This window comes from Lates calcarifer, linkage group LG1 (assembly GCF_001640805.2).
Source record: "Lates calcarifer isolate ASB-BC8 linkage group LG1, TLL_Latcal_v3, whole genome shotgun sequence".
Lineage (NCBI taxonomy): Eukaryota > Metazoa > Chordata > Actinopteri > Centropomidae > Lates > Lates calcarifer.
Window position 1 is genome coordinate 22,947,515 of NC_066833.1, and position 26,959 is coordinate 22,974,473.

General features: G+C 40.7%; 1 protein-coding gene across 1 annotated transcript; it reads right to left on the reverse strand.

Moving 5' to 3' along the window:
* Window positions 1-129: 129 nt before the first annotated feature.
* cerkl (ceramide kinase-like) lies at window positions 130-24,734 on the reverse strand. Its single transcript, XM_051072467.1, is given in 16 exon segments — window positions 130-1,011; window positions 1,565-1,761; window positions 3,523-3,619; window positions 3,732-3,840; window positions 3,958-3,995; window positions 4,326-4,391; window positions 5,086-5,263; window positions 7,552-7,626; window positions 7,760-7,890; window positions 9,956-10,019; window positions 10,721-10,852; window positions 17,183-17,314; window positions 17,317-17,389; window positions 19,215-19,227; window positions 23,061-23,183; window positions 24,466-24,734. Coding segments are annotated over 16 exon segments (1,665 nt in total). The 5' UTR covers window positions 24,624-24,734; the 3' UTR covers window positions 130-932.
* Between the last annotated feature and the right edge of the window lie 2,225 nt (window positions 24,735-26,959).

Genomic DNA, 26,959 nt, shown 5'->3' on the forward strand with positions numbered 1-26,959 from the left:
TTTATTATTTTTTTTCTCTTACAGTTATCTCTAAAAAATCTAAAAAGCTTCTACATAAAAACAGCCAAATTAAGTACAAACAGTTCAGTTATATTCAAATAAAAAATAATAAATAAAACTTTTACAGTCTCTGGACACAATAAACTCATCCTGTCTGGTTCTGCTTGTGTTGCAGCAACATCATCTGTACAGAAAGCAGCTTGACTGTAATGTGACAATATTCAATAACAATGATCAATACATCAGGACTCAGCTAACATGTACAAAGTTTCCTCACAGTGTTGGATTTGGAAACTCTTTATCTCATGTTTATATTTTTACTCAGTTTTTAATTATTTTAATATAGTTATTTATGATAAGTATGTTGTATTGTTAATTTCAAATGCTAACTGCTACTAGAGGCAACAAACATTTCACATGAATGAAATTAATCAAGTCTTTGTCTCAATGCTGCAGAACCAGAAACTGGATGAGATAAAACCAAAAGAAAAAGTAATAACTGTAATTTAAAAAATGCAAACAAATGAAATTAAAGTCATCTGAGAAAAGGTGGTGATTCAAATATAGTAAAATGTAAACAATTTGAATATAAAACATAAATCTTTATCCTGAATCAGTTCGAGAAGTAACAAACTTATAAAGCACATTTAAATTGAACTTAAAGTTAGCTGATAATTTATTGGTTATTAAAGCTGCAATAATGCTGCAATAATCAAGTGCCAACAAAAAAAAAAAAAAAATCAATGCAACTTTAACAAGAAGCTGCGAAACTCTGTAGCTACTTTTGTGTCTTTTTGCTACTTTGAATGAAACGTTAGCCATTAGTTCGCCGCCATGGAAACCCTAATGACCTAGAGGGCACTGTTGAGTCATGGTTACAGATACACACACACACACACACACACACACACACAGAGCAACCTCTGTAGGACTCAGATGCAGCTGCAGGAGACGGTCGACTCAGCTTCGTCTACCTCCTCCCCGTACAAAGTGATGAGTCGCGGGTGGACCCTGAACGCACCATGTACACACAAACACAGAGTGAGATGTATGTTTGGAGAGAGGTGAAGAGTGAAAGCCTGATTTTCAATATATTGTGAAGTAATGAGATGAAAATATAAAATAATGTAAAAGGTGAAAAGCACCAGCTGATGTGTACAGACTGCAGGTGGAGGCAGAAATCTTAAAAACAAAACTATCTGCATGGACAAACTCCTGTAGAGGGAAATACGAAAATATAGTTTTCTTAAGTAATTTGGGTAAACTGACCCTTTTCAAGACAAGATTATGCAACTGCAGAGTGAGTCCTAAAATTACATACATGCTTTAACTGTTCAGTTCTTATTGGTACGGCTTCAATAGACAGAAATTTGAAGATGCACAGTTTAGTAAACTGTAGCATTAATCAAAATATCAAGAAAATAGCTGGCATGTTAATTGATAATGAAATCAATCATTAGTTGCAGCCACGTACCCCCAGTGCAATTATATACACTATTAATAACAATATTTAGGGTTATTATAACTTTTTTTTTCTGTCAGTCGCAGTGACACTTCATCATACCTGACGAGCACTTCGTTCGCAATCTCCACCAGTTCTCCATCGATGTTCCAGGGGAAGGCAGCTCCCTCTGATTGGATGATGGGCGTTGTCTTGGAGTCGCCCTCCTCCTCGCTCTCCTCCTCTGACCAGTTAATTAGTGAACTGGGGCGGATCCTCACTGCAGACACGGCGTGCGTCTCCACGAAGGAGAAGCTGAACTGCAGACAGAATGATCAGACAGTCAGACAGACAAACTGACCAGGAGAGACAGACAGGAGTGTGTTGGGTGCGCGTGCCTGAGTTTGCATGTGTGTGAGTCAAACGTCAGCTCAGGAGGTCAGAAAAGCTTGTTAGGATCCTTGTTAAGCAGCTTGTTAATTTGAAGCAGTGGCTGGGTTTCTGCCTGTTTACTGTCCTGTTGTCTCTCCTGTAACACCAAGAAGCTTCAACAGGGGGCAGCAAAGACCAACAGACAGACAGACAGACTGTCTGTCCTGTTGGGTTGTTTTCTTTCATTCTCAGGTTTGTTTTTTTAAATAAAGTTGGGAGGATGGATTCACAAAATTTGTCTTTCAAGAAAAATCCAGCACCGGACTGGAACTAAGTTCATTTACTCCAGTGCAGTACTCCAGTACAAATTTGAGGCATCTACTTTACTCAAGTATTTCCATTTCATGGTACTTCTACTCAAGTATAACTCCTGAGGAAAATATTGTACTTTTTACTTCACTATGATACTTTGCTTATGAAGATCACTTGCAGTAAGATGAATAATTTTGAGATTTGGGCTTGGACTTTTAAGTATGTTTTCCTGAGTATACTCATATCTAAATACTTCCTCCACACTGAATCACATCGCACTGCTGTAAATTCTGCTTTGAGTTTTTCACAGACCTCACCTGGCAGGACTGACTCCTGACTGAGGATCAACAGGGGTTGTCATAGTTACATGTCTCCTGCTCCACTAGGATGCCCTATCTTGTCATGTTTGACGTTGAGCTGTTCATCCATGATGTAGGTCAGTGAGTAAACAGCCTGTTTGCCTTGCAGGACAGTGAACACCACACTATCAGTATATTTAGTAAGTGGGTTAGTGTGCAGTCTCACAGGCCATGCCAGGCCAGGCCACTCTGAACCAGGATAATCTACTCATTAACTAGTTTGGGGCTGTTGTTTTTTTTTGTTTTTTTTTCCACTCTGCGGGAGGCGGAGCCTGAGAAAGGTAACTCAAGTAAACATCTAAGCTGCTGCTGGAGGTGGGAGTAGTTTTTACTTCAAGTGCTGCTGAGTAGCTTATCATTTTCCCTCCAGCGATAAAATAAAAGACACTGGTGCATTAAATTCTGTTGGGCTTTGAGTCAGAGCCTTTACATGTACTGGGAACGGCATACTCCTGGAACAGCTCATGGCAATGAATGCTGGTTTTTAATAATTTCTAAGTCTTTTTAATTATTATTTAATTACTCTTAAACTTTCTGGGCCTTATTCCAACAGTTTAAGCTGCTGACTATCACTCAGTTAGAGGGAGATCGTACCTGCTCACCCAAGTTACACAGAGCAAGAACAGGTGTTCAGGGAGCAGACTGGGAATGACAGAGGCTCCGTTCTCCCTGTTATGAGTCAGCTCAGCAATGCTTACAAGCAGTGCAGTGCGTCTCTAGAATTTTTTATTTTAATTTTTTTTTCTGAAAGCAGCTGCCTGAAGCGACTGAACATGAAGCTGCGAGAGCAGTGAGAGTGAGAGCTGTGGTCCAAACAGAAAATTAAAGTAAAATTATAAGTTATAAAAAGGCTTAGATAGGGGACTCAAACAAGGTCTGATTCAATAAGTGGATTTAATACTTCATTTGAATTTAATAAATAGCTTTTCCTGAACAGAGAAAATGTCCTGAACAACACTAGAATTAATGTTGTTTCCTGTTTGTCTTTGAAGGGCTCAGGCAGACTGAGAGGACTGTTTGACTGACAGCTTTTCTCACCTGTCCACTGGAGCTGCTGTATCTCTTCAGGTGTTTGATGAACTCTGACCTGGAGGTGTTTCCCACTGCGATCAGCGCCGCGCTGCCATTTGCCAAACTGCCAAAACACACAGGAAGTGGAGAACGTTGGTGAAATTAACCGGCGAGGTGGTGCGTTCAAGGTCACACAACACAGGTGAACCCAACTGCTCATCGTGCACCTCGTGTACCTGGTGTTGGGAGCCAGTCCTCGAGGTGCATGTGGACTCAGACAGGGGATGGACATGATGCTGATGCTCAGATACAGGCCCTGATTGGTCGTCCAGGACTCCTCCCCTTCTGCATCAGCCAATCACATAAAGACAAATGATAACGTGACCAAAACCTGAACCAGTTCTGATCTTCTGTCCAGAAACACCAAACTTTCAATCAAAGACTGGACACTATGACTCTCACCTGACTCTGGATCCTGCTTCACATCCTGGTCCTCATCTCTGAGAGAAAGGAGATCAAACTTTGTTTAAACATAACCGACAGTTCCATCAGTGGTACACAAGAAATAAGACATCCCAAAATGTCAAACCATTCCAGTGACACACCCCCACCATTGTTTTGGTGGTCACGAAATATGATCCACGAGGTCCAGTTTTAATCGACTTATTTTGTCTATAGAATGTAAGAAGATATATCTTTTAAAGGCCTCTTATAATTTCCACAGTGACGACTTGTTTTATCTGACCAGCAGTCTAAACCTCAAAGATAATCATCTCACACTGGACAAGTTAGAGACATAATTGGCATTTTTGCTTGTGTGTGTTTCTTACCGATGTTCAAACAGATTCCCGGTTGAGGTCTTCGCTGGTTGGAAAGACAGCTGACAGTCCTCTGGTCTGAGTGAGACAGAAAAAGAAATGTGACAAAAATGTACTTTTTTGTTGATATAATGTACTTTTGATGTACTTTTTGTTGATGTAAGTTTTTGCAGGCACACTCTAAAAGATGGCAATACCATTCTATCTCGAGGAGTCTATCATAGTAGAGTAGTATGGCAGAATTTTTATGCCTTCTTCCATCATTTCCCACAATGTGTTGGGTGATTCAGTAATTCAGGACATTCAGTTGTTCCCTGAGGTTGGTCCCTGGCACCTGCTACGGCGAGGTGTGATTGGTTGGAGACCAACGTGTTGTCTGTCCTGTCTCACAGTGACCATCTTATCTGACACAAGTATCGTATAGTCTGAACGTGACAGGTCTATTTTATTCCAGTGTCCCTGTGAAGTCATTACATGGTGACAGTGAGCCTAAGCGGAATCATCAGTTTTATTTTTATGCCTGAGCTTTTCTAAGTGTGACATTACAAAATGTCACACTGTAGAAAAGTCCAGGCTTTCTACAAAAATCACATTCTATTTTACTATGCAGTACCCTGTATATAATGTGCATCATTTTCAGTGCTGCAACTTTGAGTTTAAAACTTCTGCACTATTGTCTCAGGCATTTATAGTCTGAACATAGACTGAGATTAGAAAAATGTTAAATTCTAATTCATTCAAAATAGTGTGTGTGTGTGTGTGTGTGTGCTACCTTAGTCTAGCCAGCGTCTTCACCAGGGCGTACTCTCGTCGCCGCGATGACGGCATCCACCTCTTCTTCTCCGCCCGCGCCAAACTCCGCCCGCCGAAGCCGAACATGGCGGAGAAACCGAAACGCACCAACTGACCTTGAGACAAAAAGCTGCACATGTCCACCTGCTGCAGGTGACCTGTGGAGAGGTGGGGATGGGGGATTAAATACAGACAAGATCCTTGTGATGATGAATATTTATTAGAAAAAATTAGGACCACACACACTCGTACACACACACACACACATACACACATAGCCTATAAGGAGGCCAAATGGTCTTAGGGTGAGAAGCTTATTAATATTCATAAGAAGAAGCACTCCAAATATGGGAGATAAAAAGAGGTCAGGAGTGTGTGTGTGTGTGTTAATATCTATGAACTTCTATCAGTGGAGTCACATTGCTGTAGAGGGACCAGTCCCTGGGTTACATGAGTCCAATCTGACCTGTCTCTGAAGCTGCAGCAGAATTCAGACAACGTTTACAGCAGATTTAGGACAAATGTGTTAGTGCTGCGAATGTTCGTCTCTTCAGGTGACATTTAAGTCACATGCTTAATGTGCGTCATGTATCATAAAATCTTCCCCCAGATTCTTTATTATGAGGTGACCCAACAGAACAGACTGTGTGGCTGAGGAAACCTCTGATATCTGCACTTCCTCTCCACAGGTCACAGTGAAAGCAGCATTTTTCCACAGACTGTAAACGCAACATAAATCAAAGTATAGAAGTAGCTGGAATAAAGGAAAAAAAATCCACCCGATCAAACTTATTTCACCATCGAGACTCATCAACAAGATGCTCAATCAGCTTTCAGATGTCCACACACACACACACACACACACACACACACACGCTCTCTCCCTCTCTCTCTCTCTCTCTGTGCCATCTGGCCACATACCTGCTGTAACCTACTGAACTGCTGTCTCCCTACCTGTCTGTCTGACTGACTGCCTGTCTCTCTCTCTGGACAGAATCTGATTTCCTCACACCATATGGCATGTTATCAGTGTGTGTGTCTGTGTTGTGAGGCTTAAAGCTGAGACGGTCAGTGTGTCAGTGAGATCAAACCTACAGCGCTCCTTAAAGGTACATCCAATATTTGTTGTGACCACATAAACTACAGGTAATATACCTCAAAAGACACAAACACTGCTGACTACAAATTTTATTTTATTTATTGTTATATTGTCCCTGTCTCATAATTGGACTGGGGAACTGCTCTGTATGTGTAAAAAAGAAATGAGGTGAAATTAAAGGACTCACCACCTTCACTAAGCATCATAACAGTTCAGGTATGTTCACCTGGGTGTGTCACCTGGTGTCCGTGGGAACTGTTTTCTATTGTTCAGGACTTATCACAGCCACTGAATACTCCCATCTGTCACACACACACACACACACAAACATACACAGCTTCCACTGTTAATTAGTGTTAATGAACCCCCATCTCATCAAAACCTGTCATTCAAACACAGCATCTGGCCCCGCTGCCAGCTGATTGGTCTGCAGGTCTACCTAAGAGGGGGTGGGGAGAGGTGAAGGGGGCGTGGCTTCAACGAGTAAACTGAATACACTGTGATTCAGAGTGAAACTGATCTTGCTGTTAGACATCTGTCTGTCTGCCCCCCCCCCCCTCCAACCCGTGTACAGTTACTCTCTCTCTAGGTTTGTTTGTTGCCTGTCTGCACGACGATCAGCCAATCACATCAATGCTCTGCTAGAACGCTCCACAAAAGCTGCTTCAAGTAAATACAAATAACGATGAAGGATGTGACTATAGATCTTTAACACAGATAAAAATAAAAAAAAATCTTCCCTGACGCTCAAATTTATATATAGATCTGTAACAGGTAGAACCCCTAAATAATTTGACAGTATCTTCTAAAACTGGTGGAGCCTACACACGACATCACAGGAGGAACTTGCCCAGGGTGGGGTATTAGTATAGATTTAGAACCTACTCCAGGTGGGATGTTCATAGATCCAGAACAGGTAGAGTGCCAGATGTTGGAGGCCCCACCCTGAAACCCACAGGACCAAAAGGATCCGCTGCCAATATCCCAGTGCCCGACATCACAGGACACCCTCAGAGGTCCTGTTTCCATACCCTGATGGGTCAGAACTGTTTTAGTGGCACAAGGGGGACCGATGCAATATTATGCAAGTGGTTTTAATGTTGTGGCTGATCGGTGTATAGTACATGGAACATGTAAAAAATGCCCTGTACCATAAGAGTGATGCAGAGCATATAGAACTGACCCAGGGCAGGTAGAGCCCACCAAAGGCAATCTAAGTGCTTAGAACAGGTAAGACCCACCCAATGCAATTGTACATTTAGAGCATGCACGACTCACCACAGCCAATGTGACTATAGAGCTATGGTGATGTGAACAATGATGTGATCTATAACAAGTAGACCCTACCCAGAACAATGTGGAGGGTTGCAGTGACCGGATCTCTGACTCCATGAACAGAACAGGAAACCACATCTGTCGAGCCTGTGAAGATGGACAGACAGACAGTTAATAAAAGGACATCACACCTTGTCTTTGAGTTTATTACATAAGGTGCATCTACTGTGTGCAGATCTACATGCAGTGGGTCTTTATCAGGGTATATCCTCTCTCTCACCAGCAGGAATTATCCCCAGCGGCAGCACTGGTTTCACTGGTTTCTCTGGAGAGTCTGCGTCCAGCTGAGCTCTGAGGACCAAAGCGTGACACAGCTCTGCCACCGAACCGTCCCCCCCAACACACACCACCCTGACAGACGGGTGGAGACAAACCAGTGTCAGGACAGGTAGGGAGTGATTTGTGTGTTTGTAAAGCCGTCTCAGTCATCCAGGTTGAAATAAAACTATTCTCTAGAGATGGTGAACACTCAAACAGTTGCTTTACGCCTTTGACGCCTTGAACAGGTATCCACAAATACACAGTCATCCAGCGGGGCCCATGTCTTCTCCACATGTGTAAGTATTTCCTTTGTTACAGAAGCACTGGGTGTTGAACTTGAATTCTTCAAAACAGTGCATTTACTTTGAGAATTTTCTTATCATTATTGTCAGGTGTTGGTTGTTCTGGATTCAGTTTTTTTCAGAATTTTTACAGGTGAGGCAGAGTTTGTGTATTGCAATAACAAAGACAACAGTGAAAGACAATAATAACAGTAATCATAACTTGATTGTTTGACAGGCCTGTTCTTGTTTTTGGGAGCTCATTGAAAAGCAGGAAGGTTCATTTCCAGAGTTTATGAGGTGAACAGACTCCGCCCCTTCCCCCTCCTCCTGTGTACAGGATTACCTGAAGCTGCGGTTGCCACGGTGACAGCCAGCCTAATTGGCAAATGTAGGTTTCAACCAAATCCTCACCAGAGCAGCCTCACACACACGCACACACACATACACACACACACGCTCAGCAGCTAGCTTAGCAACGCTGAGCTAATCTTCTCTAAGCACGTTAAGCTTTATGAGGGCTGAGCACAAAAGCTGCTTACACACACACACACACACACATACACACACATGCATGGACAATCTCAAATAGATTGATGGGAGTTTGATCACTGTTTTTGTGTTGGTGTTTGTAATTGTAGCTGTTGTTTTTATTTGTTTTTGTTGCATTAAATGTTATTTTCACTTTTATTAAGACATTAGGTCACTTAGCTCAGTTAGCAGCTGATGTTTGATGTCTCACCTGTTTGTGTCTGAGTGTGTGTGTGAGTGTGTGTGTAATCAGTCTGGGTCACTGTGTTTTGGTGTCAGCCCCTGACAGTAAACTGCTGTTTAATTATCTGGTTCAGTTCAGGTGAGTTTACCTGTTATGGAAAGGGTGATGCCACATGTTAATGTCTATCTAACTTCAATCACTTTGCACTCTAACATTGGGTTTTTATTTTATAACTAAAGCTGCATTTAGTTTTAACATACTGAGCATTATTTTTCCCTGTAAAGATAAAGGGACATCATGTATCGTTTTCATTTTTCTGTCCATCATTTCTCTCAGTAATTAGTGACACAGGAATTATCAGTGGGGATGTTTACACTCCAGTAGCCCAGACCAGTCAGGATGCTGACTTTTAGCTTAGCACATGCAACTTTTGCCTCAGTAGAGGGATATTATCTTCAATCCTCAAGTGCAAGTGCAACACCTCTTTGTATAGGGTTGTCATTTTAAACCAAGACAGCTGGAGACAGCATTTTCGACCAACTCAGGATAATGTCAGTCAAGGTAACGTTTAAGGTTAATAAGCTACAGCTAACAAGGTCTGTCAGTGATAGCTGTTGTTTTAGTTGACAAAATCCAACGCTGCTTTGGGTCTACTGTGTCTGAAATCAAGGAATCATTGTTTCAGAATCTGAAAATGAAAAGACTGGACACTGACCTGTACAGAAGTTTATCTGTATAACTAAAGGAGACACAACTACCAGACTGAATGCCAGTATTTCCTGGGAACAATCTGCCCTTTCATCTGAAACCCATGATTTATATCATTTGTGTTCCCATGCAGGATATCTGTTTTCTACTGCAAAAGCTTACGTCCAACCTTGAAATGCCAATAATACATTAATGTAACTGGATCATGTGTTGCCCTTTTTTCAGTTACCAAGTGGCATGTCCAGTGAAGGACATCTATCACATAGCATGAAAAAAATAACACAAGAACATTAAAATATTTTAATTTAAAAAAATAATTTAATTAAAGTCCGCATTATGATATGTATAATTATCTGCAACAAACTTAATCTGTGGCTTTTTTTTTCAGGAAAAGATGGATAAACTCCCAGCAAGCAGGAGAGAGAGAAACAAGGAATGAGAGACAACTAACCCATCATATTCATCCAGCTTGCATTCCTTCATCACTGAGAGAGCATGACCCTTCCTCTCTGTCACTGGAGAGAGAGAAAGACAGGTAAAGAGAGAGAGAGAGAGTGAGAGAGAGAAAGAGAGAGACAGACAGACAGATGGAGAGACATTGAGACGGACAGAGACAGAGTGTTCATGCATGTGTGTGGTCACGTGTACACAAGTGTGTGCTCGATGGCTGCCAAAAAAAAGTCGGACAACGGATATCACACCATCTGCTGAGAGGAGGAGGAGGAGGAAGAGGAGGAAGGAGAGGAGGATGAGGAGGAGGAGGTGGAAGAGAAGAGGAAACCGGGATAAGAGAGGAGAGGAAACAAAAGAGGAGAGAAGGTGGAGAAAGGAGATAAGATGAGGAGACAAGAAGAAACGAGGAAAGGAAAGAAAAGGAAAGGAGAGAGGAGACAGTGGAGAAAAAGAGAGAAAACAAGGAGAGGAAACAAGGAGAGGAGCAGGTTGTGTCCCTCTGTCACAACAGATGGGCTAAGCCCCGCCCCCTGTATCAGGTTACCTAGCGACCAGAGACTGCCATTAACTCTGACCTTTGGACCTCCTCTACACACAGAGATTTCACTTCTTCTCTGATGTCGATAAAGATGGGATCTAACAACTGAAACAGTTCTTCATAAAACATACAGAAATTACCCACTGCCAATCCAAGGTATAAAATAATAATCAATACCATTTGTTGTAAAACTGATCAGTAGATAAATAAACAGGATGGACTGACCAGTGATGTCGATACGGATGTCTGCCATCTTGAAGAGCGGAGCCACATGTTCTCTGTAGATATGAACAGCCTCCTTCTTGTGGCTGCTGGGGTTGATGAACACCTTCAGATACCTGGGACGACTGCTGAACCCTGCACACACACACACACACACACACACACACACAAGCTCCATCACTATCACAACTTCTGATAGAAATAAAGAGTGAGTAAAAAGTTTTTTCCTGTGATGCTGTACAGAGAAAAGTCCATTTGACTGACTGAAATATATTTTCAGTCATCCTGTAAAATATCACAACATTTATTAGATGGATTGGCAACATATTTTTTTACAGAAATTCATGGTTCCCAGATGAATGAATGAATCATCCAGTGCCACAAACTTTAATTTGGTGTGAGACCAAAAAGCTAAAAAAACAAATGAGCCTCCCATTCTATTTACTACATAGTTTACTATACTGACTCTTGGCCTTTTTAAATTCCAACAGAAAACATGGTATGGACATCTCAGTTTCTTGCTGACTATTGAGTAAAATATTGAGCATCTATTAGAGAGTAGTGAATGAGTGAACAAGAGAGTGATTTCAAATGCATCATGCTCAGCTGTGATAGGTGAACAGGCTTTTTTAAAAATGTGATTAGAGCTGCAGTTATTTTCCACATTTATTAATCTATCTATTTCAATCTTTCTGGTTATTGTTCATTGAATTGTTTAGTCTTTAAAATGTTAAAAAGTAGTGAAAAATGCCTTTCGTAATTTTCCCATAATTTCTTTGGTTCCAGTCTCTCAAATTCTCTGCATTACTTAAATATATTTGGGTTTTGCTCTTTCGGTCCCTTTAAAGTCTGTGAAACTGTGATGAGCTTTTTTCATTATTTTTTTCCAGTACAGGTCTGGATGGATGGACTTAAACACTTGTAAACTGTTCTAACATCTGGGGGAGGCCTGCTTGATGCAAAATACACAGAATATATTTCCAATGCTGCTAGATACAGTATGCATGTGGTTACAGTCACACACACACACACACTGACCCCCTGTACAGCTCATCATTAGGCAGATTTAGAGACCGCATTATAAATCCCCATAGACCAGCACAGATCAATACACACACACACACACCAGCTCCATTATCCAGTTCATTACAATAATCTTCTCCCAAAAGGCCATGACCTCGCCCTGTTAATGACCCCACACACATACACAAAGTGCCTCTCTACTGGATCCCCGCCATTACCAGAAGCTCCACCCCTTTGACCCCCATGTGGGGGCCCATCTAAGGGATCCTAAGGCAGCACTAGTAGCCAGGGTGCCACTAATATAACACTCATCATTAACTATGAACTTGATAGTTACTGAATTAAAACTTCTAAAGAAAAAGCATAGGGGCGGCTTCCTCTGTGTAACTTGGTCCACTTTAATGTCCAACTTAACAATAGGAAAACTGAAAACTGACAACAAATATGACACATCTCTTTACTGTCTTGCATCAGGGCTGCTGTTACTTTCGATTTATCCAGCAATCATTCTCTAATCGGTCTATGACATATCAGAAAACAGAGAAAAATGTCCATCACAATGTCTGATTTTTTTTTCTATTTTAAGTTCATGAAATAAAAAGAAACATCAGATTTACATTTGAAGAAAAGATTATTTTTTCCAGGGTTGTGTTTACGTCTTTTCAAAAATCAACAACACCTGTAATTTGCCCACAGCTCCCCAAACTTCGGCAAACTTTTAATAGTGCCAAATGGTGCCACAGCTAACTAAGTGGCTCAAAAACAACATTATACCTAATTTTTACAGGGAGTATATTGTTTATCTGTTTATAGAAGCAAATTAACAGCCATAGTCTTAATGATTAAAGAATTTAAAACGTCAACATCACTGTTCATGACTAAAGAAAAATACTTATTCTCAGTCCTGATCTCTTTCTTTTCTCCCTCTCTCTCTCTCTCCTCACACACACATACACACACACACACACACACCACACACAGTCTCATAAGAAATGATGTCATTCAATTTGTTGATATTTTTCTGGGAAGAGAGGCGGACAGACACAGAGACGTAGAGAGATCAAGTGTCCATCAGATCATCTCCAATCCTCGGCCAGCGGCAGGTTGCTATGGCACTGCTGAAGCGTTACCATGGTAAACAATCCCGATGTTGTCAAAGAGAAGTGTTGAGTTTCTGACAAAGCGCCGAAGACCGAGCTGCTGAATGTTGTTGACGAAAAGAGATTTTATTTAGGTGCAGGCTGCAGCAGTAATAAATTAAAGGCTTTAAACACTCGGTAATTAATCACATGCTCTATTTTTTAGGCACAAACTCTAAACTTTCTTTGGTTTCAGCTTCTTAAATGAGAAAAGTTCATATCACTGTACATTTTGGCTTTTGACTGTTAGTTTGAAGATGTCACCACAGGCTTGCATGCTCCAGCAAAAACAATGTTTTTGAGTCCAACCAAAAGTAATAAAAGTATTTGCATTAAACTCAAGCTGAAGCTGATGTAAATATCATTAGCATTGCAGGTATTTAGTCAAAAACCACAGTATTGCATAAAGTAGGTCTACATCCTATACAGAATAATAATTAGGATTTCATGCCACAGTACAATAAAGTTTGTTTCCTGCCAAACTAGACCAATAAAGCCTTCAACCTGAATATAAGAGAGAAAGACAGGTAGGCACGTCACTATGGATACAGTCACTGACTTCACAGACACTAGTTAATATGTAACATACACACACACCTGGTCATAAAGCATTTTACAGAGGCGTCCACCTCAGTCCAAACACTCTCTCACCTGGTTGTGTTGTTGGTCACATGTCAATGAGCTTTTTACGCAGGCGTTTGCTGGCATTCACAACTGGCTGCGTTGGTAATGTAATTATTTGCATGTTCACATACTTGCTTATGTAATAAACCTGTTTCTGGAGGATACCTCTAGGGGGGCAGGAGAGAGCTCAGACCATAGAACTTCCAGATTTGCATGGTGTGAACAATCAACAGAGCAACACTCAAGGAGGTTGTGCTATTTGTACTTGTGGATGTGGTTTACTAATTTGTCTTCAAGTTTTGTCTTTCCACCATTGTTGTCTCTGCTGACGTGCCTTCCCTGCTTAGTCCCTATACTGCCCCTACTGTTCATGTGCATATTGCATCTGGCATATGCATAGTGTTAATTTAAAAGCAAATACATCTCCGATTACTACAGTTATATGTTTATCACTTAATTCGTCCTTGGATCTTGATGTTTTTGATTTTGCTAAATCAAGAACAGTCAGATTATTATTTAATTATTATTTTATTTCTTAATTAATTTATTTATTTTTTGAGGGGGTCAATATTTTACAAGAGAAAACTCATTATTAGGAGATTTTAAGTACTGAACCTGACATTTTACTACTTTAATGTTATCCACTGATTTACTTAATCTACTCTTACTCTAATCTAGGATGAACAGTACATGTTACATGAACCGTTATATTTGTTTGTGTTTATCAAATTCTTTCTTAGTGGATTATGGATTTACTTGTGCTGACTTTACTTATTGTGCCTCTGGAAGTAAAGGATTTCAATTCAATAAAATCCTATCAAACCTCATTGCTACTGGCCACACATGCATTGATGCTGTCATTTTGACCTTATGACACCTTACAGTACCACCAACCGACCTCTGCCATCTCCCACAGATTACACTCTGTCACTGAATCTGGACTAACAGCTATGTAAGCGAGCAGCAGACTGACATTGGATTGACAAGACAATTGATCTGGGAGGAGTTGCGACAGCACCTGGTGGCGTTGCCGAGCTCAGTCCGGCCGTCCCGTGAGCTTCGTCGCTGTCACAGGCCTTTCGGTCCGTTGTACTTTTAAACAACTGCAGTCAATCCATCCCGCCGTCTGACTGCGCATACGGAAACATACTCTATACAGCATCACTGCTCGCCTTTTGTCACCCTGACTGCCATTCAGTCTCCGCTCAGCGTTCTGCAGCTGCTTCACACAGCAAGCAGCACAGAATAACGCTCTGGAAACAGGAAGTGTCTGCTTTCTGCTCGCCATTGTGCTGCTGAATGTTCGGACCTGAAGGTTAAGAAGTGGCGGTGGACTGCCCGCTCCGCAACACCACGATTCACAAAACAATACGCTTTTCACACTGACCTCTGGCTGGAAAATAGGCTTAATGTCCGCACAGCAGCAGAGCGATAGAGTGTGTGTGTTTACCTTTCACACACACACATACACACACACACACACATGCACAGGCTCCTCCGCCGCCGTGTGTAAAGTCACAAAAGCCGTCACAGTTTGATGTGCAGTGTGACCACGCGAGCTGACACACGACCTGCGAGCCATTCATGTGTGTGTATGTGTGTGAGGCCAAAGACAAACACTTAAAGAAGTTGTGACTTTGCTGCTGGGCCTCATGGGTAATCTGGTTTGATGGACACACAGACGGACAGACAGACAGGTGACCAGCGATAACATGTCAGACCGATGCCATGGTGACAGGACGACGTTAGCGTGTGTGCGTGACCTTTGACCTTCTTCATTTATGGATCGCTTGTAATGTCTCTGTTGGAACTGACATCGCTGGATGAACTTAGAAAACCTGAAATGTAAAGCATGTGTGTGTGTGAGTTAAATCCATACACCCTGGACTCAACATTTCTATTGTGTGTTAAGTGTCAGCCAGGCACCGCCCACCACAGTGCACCTGGGAAACTAGCGTCTGGGAACTTCAGCCTGCAGCGATGTCCAAAACTTTAATAAACCACCTCCTGTCAGGAGGTCGTCGTGTTGCTGAGGCTGAATTCATTCAGCTTTATTTTTTCCCTGAAACACGTATAATATGATGAAATCTACACACAAAGACTTGACGGCAGATGACATTGAGGGAGATTTATAAAGCTTAGGTGTTAAACTGTAAACACAAAACAGACATATTTTCAAAAGAGTGACTGTTGACGTGTTTCCATTTGAATGAAACTCAGCAAAAGAAAATAAGAATTAATGCATGTTTCCATCCACTGCTGTTATGTGAATATTAGGAGTCCACATACTTTTTGCCTCGTAGTGAATTTTAGCGAATGTGGCGTGGCTTTCATCTTGAACTAAAGTGAGGTGGACGCACGCGTTCATGTAGACAGTATTTTAGCTAATCCATCTCGCAGACAACATGATTCAACTGCTGACGGCATGTTACTGAGTACTGCTGAATGTGTGAGTGTGTGTGTGAGTGTGTGTGTGTGTGTGTAATCTGTGTCTCTTTGTTCCGGTGGATTAGCAGATTAGCTCTCTTGTCTGATGTAACTGTGACTCACCTCATTAAACTGAGTGATGAACAAGCCGATAGAAAACAATGAAATTACAATCTGAGCAGCTAGTAATGCACCTGTCTGACAACTAGCAAATCAGACAGTTTGTGTCAGAAGTTTTGTTTCATATTATGCCACTGGAGAAAATCCACAGAGATAAACTTGACGGGTGGCACAGTGCTGAATGATCATGTCTGCTAGGTGCAACTTGTCTTTATTTTGGATCATCAAATATCAAAATATATCCATGGAGCCTGGGTACACTGTGAATCATTTTAAATCTGTTCAATTTAGAAAAGAAAGTTCCCCTGCTGCCTTAACAGAACTTTGATAACTTGATTAGTTCAATGTTGTTTTCTGAGTTTTGAACATGTAACTGAGTTAATTTAACTGAGTTTGAGAGCAAGTTCAATAAACATAACATACTAAGTTGAATCAACTGTTTAGTTTTAGCTTTTCTTTTACATTTTCTCAGTTTAAAGAGTTCATTCATTACTTTAACTTGTGTCATTGTTAGCATTGTTTTTATTATTATGAAAATCTATTTAAGACACCCAGCAAGTTCACATCATGTTAATCTGTTTAACCACAAAAGAGAGTCTCAAACTCTTAACAATTCATGGTAATCCATCCAAAGTTGATAATAAAGATATTTCAGTCTGGATCAAAATAGTGGACAGACTGATCCATAAAGCATGGATAAAGAAACTGCATCTTCTGTATCACCCTCATCTAGGACAGGTGTTTCTGGATGATCATGAGTGCAGACATTTTTTCCCTACATTGATAAAATCTGTTACAGAAAGAACACTGAAAATCCATCCATCTCGCCATCAGTGTGTCTGTCAGGTTTAATGAATGCAATGATAGACAGACTAGTGCTAATAACAACAGTGTTACTTGACAGTGAGTGCGTGTTTGTAATCATCTTACAGAGTGTAATCATCTCACAGAAGCACTGAGTCACGTTTCCAGTGTATCTCAGCTCTTATGTAACACAGACAAACTGTTTGTCCAGGATTGGATTGGTCTGATTATTTTCTATTTCAGGTCAGGTCTTGCCATTCTGGGGATCCATTTTGTATCGCGAAGACCTCTACCTCATACCGTATGACCATCTGAATGTGTGTGTTACCTGCGAGCAGCTCCTTTAGGGTGTTGTACCAGGTTTGTGTGTGTTCGGCGGAGGCATTGTGGAGGTGCAGCGTGTCCTCCTCCAACCTCCTCCCCCTCCTCCTGCAGCAGAACAGAGCCACGCCGAGCACGGCCCCCCCGACTGCTGGCCTGCCGCTCGCCGCCGCTTCACCTTCACCGCGAACACGTCCTGCAGTCAGCACCACACCTGGCTGCAGCACGCATGGCTCACCTGCAGGGGGAGGGGAAGACTTAACACAGAGCACCTGAACACAACACATATCTGACTTTATTAAGAATGTAACTTTTAAAGATAAGTTGTAGGATTATTGTGTTTTATATATTAGGTTACATTTTGTATGTCTACCTGTTCTCCTTTGTATATTATATATCCCTTGTATATTTGTATATATATCAGTTTCATTTATTATTTTACCTATCATAGTATAATTATAAGAAGGCTGAATTTTGTGAATAACATTTCTCAGGCTGCAGAGAGGAGGCGTTCACATTATTTTGTCCACCCTCCCTGTCGGTCATACTAAAATGTGAATGTAATGTGCTGCTGCAGGTTCATCTGCGATCGTGTTACATAATATAATTAAGTGTATTAATCACTAATCCATTGATCAGCAGAACGTGTAGCAGCACCTGCCAATCAGTCAACGTAATCAGAGAGGAATTCTGAGGTCTGATTGGTCCACGGCTGATTAATCATCCAATCTCCTGAGGATAATGTCAGCAGAGCTCAGAGTTACATAACACACACACACATACACACACACATACACTTTATTCATACCATGTTTGTTAATAACCTGTGACCAGTCTGTCCTGGTGGCTGACCACGGTACTGCAACTAAAAAAAAATTCACCAACCGTTTCTTCTTCGTCCTTTTTTTTTTTTTTTCATATACTGCTTAGAAATGCTAGATGGGGGGTTTAAATTAAGTGTTACCATTTAATGTTAACTCAGTTTATTGTTCTATACCACTACTATACCTCCCTATTTTTTATTTGGATTTTGCTGCAGTTATGGGCCATGGCAGTTGTGTAAGAGTGCTGTTATAATGGAAAAATGTACAGTTTTAATGATTAACAGACTATTGATTGTTAACCAATAACTAATGAAGGAACCTGCTTAAAAACCTATAGTCAGAGGAAACATCACATATTAAATTCAAATATCCAACAACCTGTCATGAATGCACAACACAACTGTGAGTGACAGAAAGAGAAGCTGCTGCTCTGTCAACACATGATAAATTGAGAGACAACAATAATCAATAATATCAGCAGTAAAACAACAGTATAAAATGTAAACAGCTCTGATAAACAGCTCTGAACCACTCAGTGGGAACAGATTCATCAGGAAATAGTTATATCAGCTGATTAACCCTGCCTGTGTATGAAATACCCTCCTGCTGTTATCAAATATCACGTACCCCACACCACCCGCCACTCGTCCACCCAGAGAGGCCAGCGTCCATATGTCAGGGTCACAGTCTGCCTGTTGTTGCTGTTTCTTCATTCTCTGTTCATTTATGTTCAGTTTTTTAAAAAAATATGTCTCAACAGACTTCTTAATGCAGGACAGACAACATTCAGTGATAATAATACAAAAGCCGAAAACACAGATTATTTTGTCAGTCAGCTGCTGCTGTGTATGTGTGTGTTTGTGTTCAGCTCAGAATCTGACTGGTCTGATAACTCAGCAGGAACTCTAGTCATTTTGAGTCATTCAGCAGTGTGTTATTGTTCATTAAACTAAGTCATTTACACATCTGTTACATCTGAAATGACATTTTAAAGCCACATGAGCCTGAGAAATACCGACTCTAACATATTATCAGTAGTTATGGATAAGATATGAGAAAACAGTTGCTTATTTACACATTCAGCAAACACTGAGTAGAGAAAAATATCAAGCTCTGTAGAAACCAAAAACCATGAGCTAAAAATCCTAAAAAAAAAATAAACCTCTGTAGATCTGTGAGTTGTACATTAATCATCTTCTTAATCGTTGTTTTCACTCTCTGTTTTTTGCTTTGGCAAAACAAACAAACAAAACAAAAGAGAGAGAGTGTAAATTTAAAACACTAAATTGAAAGAGAGAGAGAGACAGATTTTCCATCCACCCCAATAAAGATGACTCTGATCTGAGTTGACAGAACCTACAGAGCTACTGCACACACACACACACACACACACACACACCACACACACACACACACACACACCCACACACACACACACACAGGTTGATGTGTGTGAGGACACTTATCATAACCCTAACCATCACAACTAAATGTTTCACCCCAACTCTGAAATTAAGCCTTAATCTGCTAACAGGAACCAGCCGAAATGTCACTCACTTACAGTGATGGTTTTGAATGAAAACTTGTCCACACAATTACAGAGAGACATGCACACACACACACACACACACACACAGTAAGGAATGGTTAAATGTGTAGGGACAACACCACAGCACACACACACACATACGCAGTGGCAGTCCAGTCCCATGGTGACCAAGCCATGTGGCTAACTGTGGGGAGTTATGGATTGTACTTTACACACACACACACACACACACACACACACACACACACACACACACACACACACTCTCTGAGGCTGCAGCGCTGCATCACTCCCTGTCACTGATGACACTGATCATCTTAACTGCTCTACTGCTCTGATATTGTTAAATCATTGTAACCTGATCACTTCTGATTGGCCCTAAAACTTAGAGATACTTCACTGTCTGCAGGAAAGCAAAGTGTGACAGTTACATACTGTTACATACATATTTGAGTGTGTAGTGAAACTGGAAAAAGTGATGTCAAATGTGCTAAAAAGATACAGACTGAATTCCAAATTTTATCAGTGCGGCTAAGAAGATGTCAGTGAAAGGCGTGAATCCAAGCGGTACCAAATTCAGAATGCTTGTTGTTGCAGCAGAGAACAAAACACGACGGCCCAGTTGCTGAAATCACCCACAACTGATTCAGAATCTAAAAGTGACTTATATGAAGCAGCAGGGTGTATTGTAAGTTTTCTCAACAGTGTAATCTTTAGCAGCAATCTGGCGTCAGCAGCATACGTCACATCACTTGGTGACTGGATAATTCTTATGAAGCCACTGTTAACTCCTGCCTGACGTTTTTTATGTGCGGAAGCTTCAACTTTATCAAAGAACCAGATATTTTCTCTCAACGTTGTTTATGTTTTGTAATGATGATTCAACAGGGGAAAAGTCTGAATGTAGTTCTCGGCCTTGAAGAACTCTAACATTGTCTATACAGACAATTAACGGGACTTTTACCTCTAACACCAGGGGCGCCCGAAATATCTCCTCCCTCTTTGAAACGCTTTTGAAATCCATCTGTTTCATGATTTTAGTATAAAACAGTAACATAAAGTGAGATTAAGTCTCACCTCCTTGAGACAGACAGGCTGTTGGGTGAAACAGGATGAATTAATGTGTAAGAAATAAACAACAACAGCTGATCCATTTATATAGAAATATATAATCAACACAAACGCACTCACAGCATGCGGACAGGCTGACTGTGTGTGTGTGTGAGTGTGTGTGTGTGTTAATCTCCTCACACTGAGAGACTCTAATAACCCCCCACGGGCCGAACCAACTGCTCTCTACTACTGCCAATACACACACACACACACACACACACACACACAGTGCTGGCTTAATGACATTAGCTTGGATGAAATACAGAAAAACAGATTGGCTTCAAAAACACACACACGCACACACACACACACACAAACACTCACTGTATTTACACTTTCATCCTGCTTCACTAACCAACTCTGTCTGAATGGATTTCAACCAAAAATATGTAAAACGTAAATCACTCGACAGAGGAGATCTGACAAAAGAAAGCTCCTTTTTAGCTCCATCGGTTTCATACGCTTCTCCTCTCGCAGTGTGGTTTGTTTTTAGCTTGTGGGAGATATAGCATAGCTTCTCACAGAGAAAGAAGTCTCTTTCTGTGGGCGTCTGCTGTGATCAGAGCTGCAGGAAGCCAATATGGATGAAATACTGCACGAGGGATGGCCAGGGCCTAGTCCAGGTTCACAGTTGTCAGATTGAAAAAATCAATTTTTGCATGTTATTAATAACATTATGTTGGCAGATTTAATAATGCATTCACCTCATAAATCATATTTCTCTCCCTGACATAGTGAATTAGCCACTTTTAAAAATAAAAAGTACCAACACTGGCATTGCTATTGGCAATGCTGGCCCTGGTATTACGTGGTATTGGATTGAAACCAAATTTTGTGGTATCGCCCAGCCTTAATGCATCCAAGTCCTAATATTCACACAGCAGCAGTGGATGGAGACACACAGTAATTCATATTTTCTTTTGCCAATTTTTGTAGGAATTCAATAACAATTTGTCATTGTCAATGAGGGCAAGTGATTGGGTGCATTTTGGATTAAAACTACACACATCTTAGGTAGATCCAGAACCTGCAGGAGGAGCCAAAAACAACATGTTTTATTAAAGTTTTCATTGTTTTTCAACTTTTCATTTTTAAGTCTAACTTTATCACACTAGTGTTTTTGCTAGGTGACATTTAATGCAAATTTAGGGATAGTGACCTTAATAAATTAAGACACAAGCACAAATTGCCTCAACAGCTGATTTGCATGTTTGATATGGCAGTTTCTATCCTCATCCTCTCTCTCTTCCTGCCTAATATTTTCATCTCTTTTGGTTGAAATGGAATGGCTGACATTTCATCAAAATTCAGGTTCCATATCTTTTCTTTTTCTGTATGGTGTTGTTGATGTTGTTTTCCACTTACGGGTCTGATAGAGAAAGGATGACAGAATCATATTAAATGACCATCATATTCATTAAAGTTAATGGAACCACCACTGCTTTATCCATCCATCCATTATCTACACTGCTTATCTGTTAAGGGTCGTGATAGGGGCTGGAGCCTATCCCAGCTGTCATTGGGCGAGAGGCGGGGTACATCCTGGAAAGATCACCAGTCCACCGCAGGGCCAGCACATATAGACAAACAACCACTCACACTCACATTCACACCTACAGGCAATTTAGAGTCACCAATTAATCCAACTTGCATGTCTTTGGACTGTGGTAGGAAGCCAGAGTACCCAGAGAGAATCTATGCAGGGAAAATATGCAAACTCCACACAGAAAAGCCACAGGCAAACCACGGCTTCGATCCTGGAATCATGCTGTGAGGCGACAGTGCTAACCACTGCACCACTGTGCCACCCACCACTGCGTTATTTTAGGTTTAATATCAGTTTAAGACCACAACTCTGCCTCAAGCAGAAAATTATAGAGGGCAGCAAACTGTAGTCGTCATCATGCACATGGAATTGTTGTCATGCTTAATTTCAAGTATAAAACATTTCTTTGTAATGTTTACAATGTATGCTTTGTGATGGATGTATTTTTAATATACAGCACAGTCTACAGGCACAATTAAACAGATAAATAAAGTAAAGTTACTTTAAAGTGTATTCAGCAGCATTAAGAAGCTTTAACAGCATGCATGTGCATTTGCTCTAAGGTGCTTCTTTGCAGGAATTTAAAAGCATTCATGGGAATGCTTTGAGAAAAAACTACTAACTAAGATTGACTGTTAATGGGAAACAGGGCCCTATTTAACTTTTGTGTCTCTGAGAAAGAAACATGGAAAGCATCCACGTTGTCCCCATGCAGTGGCAGTGCAGTGTGTGTCCAGATGTCAGTTTTCAGGTGGTCTCAACATGAAAGAACTTCTCCATTACAGCGCCAGCTGTCTCCACATACACACAGTCTGTCTGGCTGACGGCAACGGTCACCATGACAACCCGTCACCGTGGTAACTGACCTGTGGGGGTCTCAGGGGTGATGGGGATCCAGGTCAGTCTGGTTCGGGTGAGCAGGACGTCGTGACTCTTCTTCCCCAGTTTGAAGATCCCACGCAGCACAACACACTCACTGACACAGACAAACACACAGAGTTTATTTCAACCAATCAGAGGTCATTAACATACATTTATTAATGATGAGATTGATAAATGAATAAGCAGGTCATGTTGATGATTAGGGTTGCAAGTAACAACTATGTTCATTATCATCTATCCATTGTTTTGTAAATTAATTACATGTCACCTGCTGATCCTGATGTCCTTGGTTTTTGTTGTTTGTTTTGTTGTGAGTTAGTGTCTCTGCTTGTTTTCCCTGAAACTTAGTATATTTTGGACAAAAGTTTGTTTTGTTTTGGTTTTTTTTTGTTTTTGTTTTTTACCTTAGTGGAGTTGTGGTGACTTGCATCTACTATAATACATTGTGGGAAATCCTGCATTGTTACAGCAGAGGCCCTTCAGTCTTGACCTTGGAAACATCCATCCAAATTTCAAACAAATTTAACGCTGTTTTATTCTAGATGTTTATTTTTATATTTTAACTTTTAAGCAACTCCTTCATTTCAGTTCATTTAAGTGTGTTCCAGGCAAAAAACATGAGTGGAAATATTGCAAAAAAAAAAAAAAAAAAAGATTATATGCTTGGCTTAGGTGCATTGGTGTATTGAAAAACACATCAGATCTGTGTGGAGTGATGAGGAGGCTACAACACTTAAATTAATACATGTGCATTGTATTGTGAACTACTGTATTCCTGAACTCCTGAGGTGTAGTAGCACATCTGTCATGTCTGACAGAAGAACCTCGTGTGGCTAAAGGATGCTTCCTTCACTACTGTTAGCAGAGCAGTAAAGAGTAGCCACAGTACAGCTACTTTATCCATATCTGTATCCATAGTATCATAAATGCAACCACAAATACAGCTGTAGTTAACCACAGCCACACCCACAGCTTCACCAGCACATCCAGGTGGAGCAGCTGCAGGAGTGCCCACAGCTGGTGCCTGTTTGATGTTGGAGCTTGTCCTTTCGAAAGAATAAAGTGAGTGAATAAAGTGTGTGAAGAGTTGTGCTTCTGAGCACGTGCTTCTTCAGCTGTGAAACGCATTTTCATAGTTGCAGCTGAGCATCAATCTTTTGAAAGGATCCATTCTCTTATTTTGGTAAAGTTTTTGACTGCAGGGCTTTTACTTTGAAATAGTTTGATACTTTATCTGAAGTGAAGGATGTGAGGAATTTCATTCACTTAACCCTGCTCTCTCCTTTAATGAATCAGTTTGTTGCATGAGCCATTCAGAGATTTCTGTGGTTCTTTGTTGAACCTGGACCTGAGGGAACCTCAGAAGAGACACTCACCTGCGCTCCTCTTCCTCCTCATCCACCTGCTGCTGTGCTTCCTCTTGTTCCCGCTCCTCCTTCTGCTTCTTCTTCTTCCCGCTCCGTTTCTCTTTCTTCTTCTTCTTCTTCGTGCTGTCTCTCTGCTCTTCCTGCAGATCCTCCTCAGGCTCCGACATATTTATTGATTAAAACTAACAAACAAACAAATAGAATACCCAAATAAACAATACGACAGATGAAATGTGCATTAAGCTGATCACCACGGGCAGGTGACTGTGTATTTCCGGGGTCTTGTCGCTATGGAGACTGGCATCCGCTTTACAGTGTAGACTCACGGCTCGTGCTCGCGGTAGATCCACCGGTGTGTAATCAGTGTTCCCACGCGCTCCCGTGTATATCCTCGCGCTACGCGCGAGCGCGCACAGAGTGAGTGAACTTAGAGCAATTTAAAGCTGCATCTTTTCATCAGTTTATGATCGATTACAGGGCAGTATTTGGTGAAAACGTATTCAGATCTTCTACTTGAATAAAAGTATGAAGGATCAGCATTTAAAAATATGTAGATAAGTAAGTAAAATAAGATAAATAAGTAGAAGTATGTGAGTATTATCATTCAAATGGCAGCAATTTGCTGTCTATATTACAGGATCATTCAAATTTTATTATTATCTGTATTGAATGCTTACTGCAAACAATAGCCTGCAACATATATTTAAAATAAAAGGCAGTATGTATTATGCACTATGTATACACTATATATTCTAACTTTATAACATTAAAAATTAACTAAATTATCAACTGAATGTGAATAGATAACAGCTTTGACATTATGTCAGAGACATCTGTGTAATGTGTTGCAGTGATAACTACTGAAGTTAGCATGCTAACCAGCTAGGCAAAAAAAGTGATAGAAATAGAAGCTGGAGACAGCTCTTGGTGAGTAAAGAAGTCTGACACTGAACATTTCCTCTACACTGCAGAGTAACAGCTGTAAATGCTAACACTGGCTGTGTAGCGATAGCAAAAACTTCCATATATCACCTTTAAGTGAAGGTATGTGAGTATTATCAGGAAAATGTACTTGGAGTAAACCCAGCCAAAGGCTGATTTGTATAATAGCCCACTCTAATTCTCATTCTCATCTCGACTGTAACTTTTAATGTCATATATATTACAGGATTATTCAGATTTAACTATCACTGTTTATGGACACCTGGGAGTAAATTAACGTTTACCATGTATTTGTAGTCAGTTTAACTCATGTTACTTTAAGGTGTGTGCTAACTGAGTGTTAAGTGTCAGTACTCTTGTCATGGATACCTGCTACTCAATATACCCTGAGCACTGATTGTTGAAGCTGTCATCATACTGTCCTGATTTTAACACCTGCCAACCAATCAGAAAGCAGGATGTGCCCTGGGTGTGGTATAAATACCATATTACGAGCTACAAACACACTGCGTGTGTTGATGACAGATGGCTGAGTTTAAGCTGCTTTAATCAGTGTTATGATCAGCCAACAGACTGGAACACAAAACCTCTACCACAAAGACTACTGCTAATACTGCTATTAATATGGCTAATACTGCTGCTGCTACTACAGGAGCTGTAATCTGAGGGTAACGAGAAATGTCCACACAATGTTTATATTAATAATTTCCTGCAGTTAAGAATAAAAAGTGAATTTCAGAGTGCCTGCCCTCAGTTTGTTTTATGTACCTTATAAAAAAGATAGCAAAAATTTTGGCAGAGATGCAAGTGTCATAGAAATTATGAATAAAACAACTTCTGTGACGTTTTCCCCCATTAAAGCATTTGAAGCTTGTAATCTGATCCGTCTCTTTCCAACTGTACAACCAGTATGTTCTGAAGCACAGCGTTGTTATTTCAGAACCATGGATGGTTCTTTTTTGTGCGTTGTTAAGAGATTTATTTACTAAATTTTGAAATTTAAAAAATGAAAAGTTGCACTACATAGCTGGCTTGCTTAGCCAAAAGCAGTTCAGGAAAAAGGATGGATAACTGGATTTGTAAGAAAAAACAAAACACCATAGAGACCCCAGCTGAAGCCAGTAGCCACAGCAACAGCAATGATATCACTAAGCCCAAACTTAATCTGTTACCTCCACCAGCTGCATTACATGTTACAGCAAGCAAGGTCAGAATGGGCCCACAGCCCCAGATACCTGTATCTGTAGGTGTTTTACTTAAAATATATTCTTAAAATTGTTTCTGTTCCTGTTGAACAGGATGGGTGAATTTTTGTGCTGCAGTCTTGACTTTCTCTCATTACTATTCCATTTTAACAGGGAGGCTAAATGGCGGGATATTGCCACCATATTGTCCCTGTTGACTTACACACTTAAACACACACATACACACGCACACACACACTCACACACACACACACACACACACACACACACACAGCAGGACAGCCGTATGTATGGAGGGGGGCTCTCATGCATAAACAAGATCATTTTCATAAATTAAAGTCTTGCCTGCAGAACGA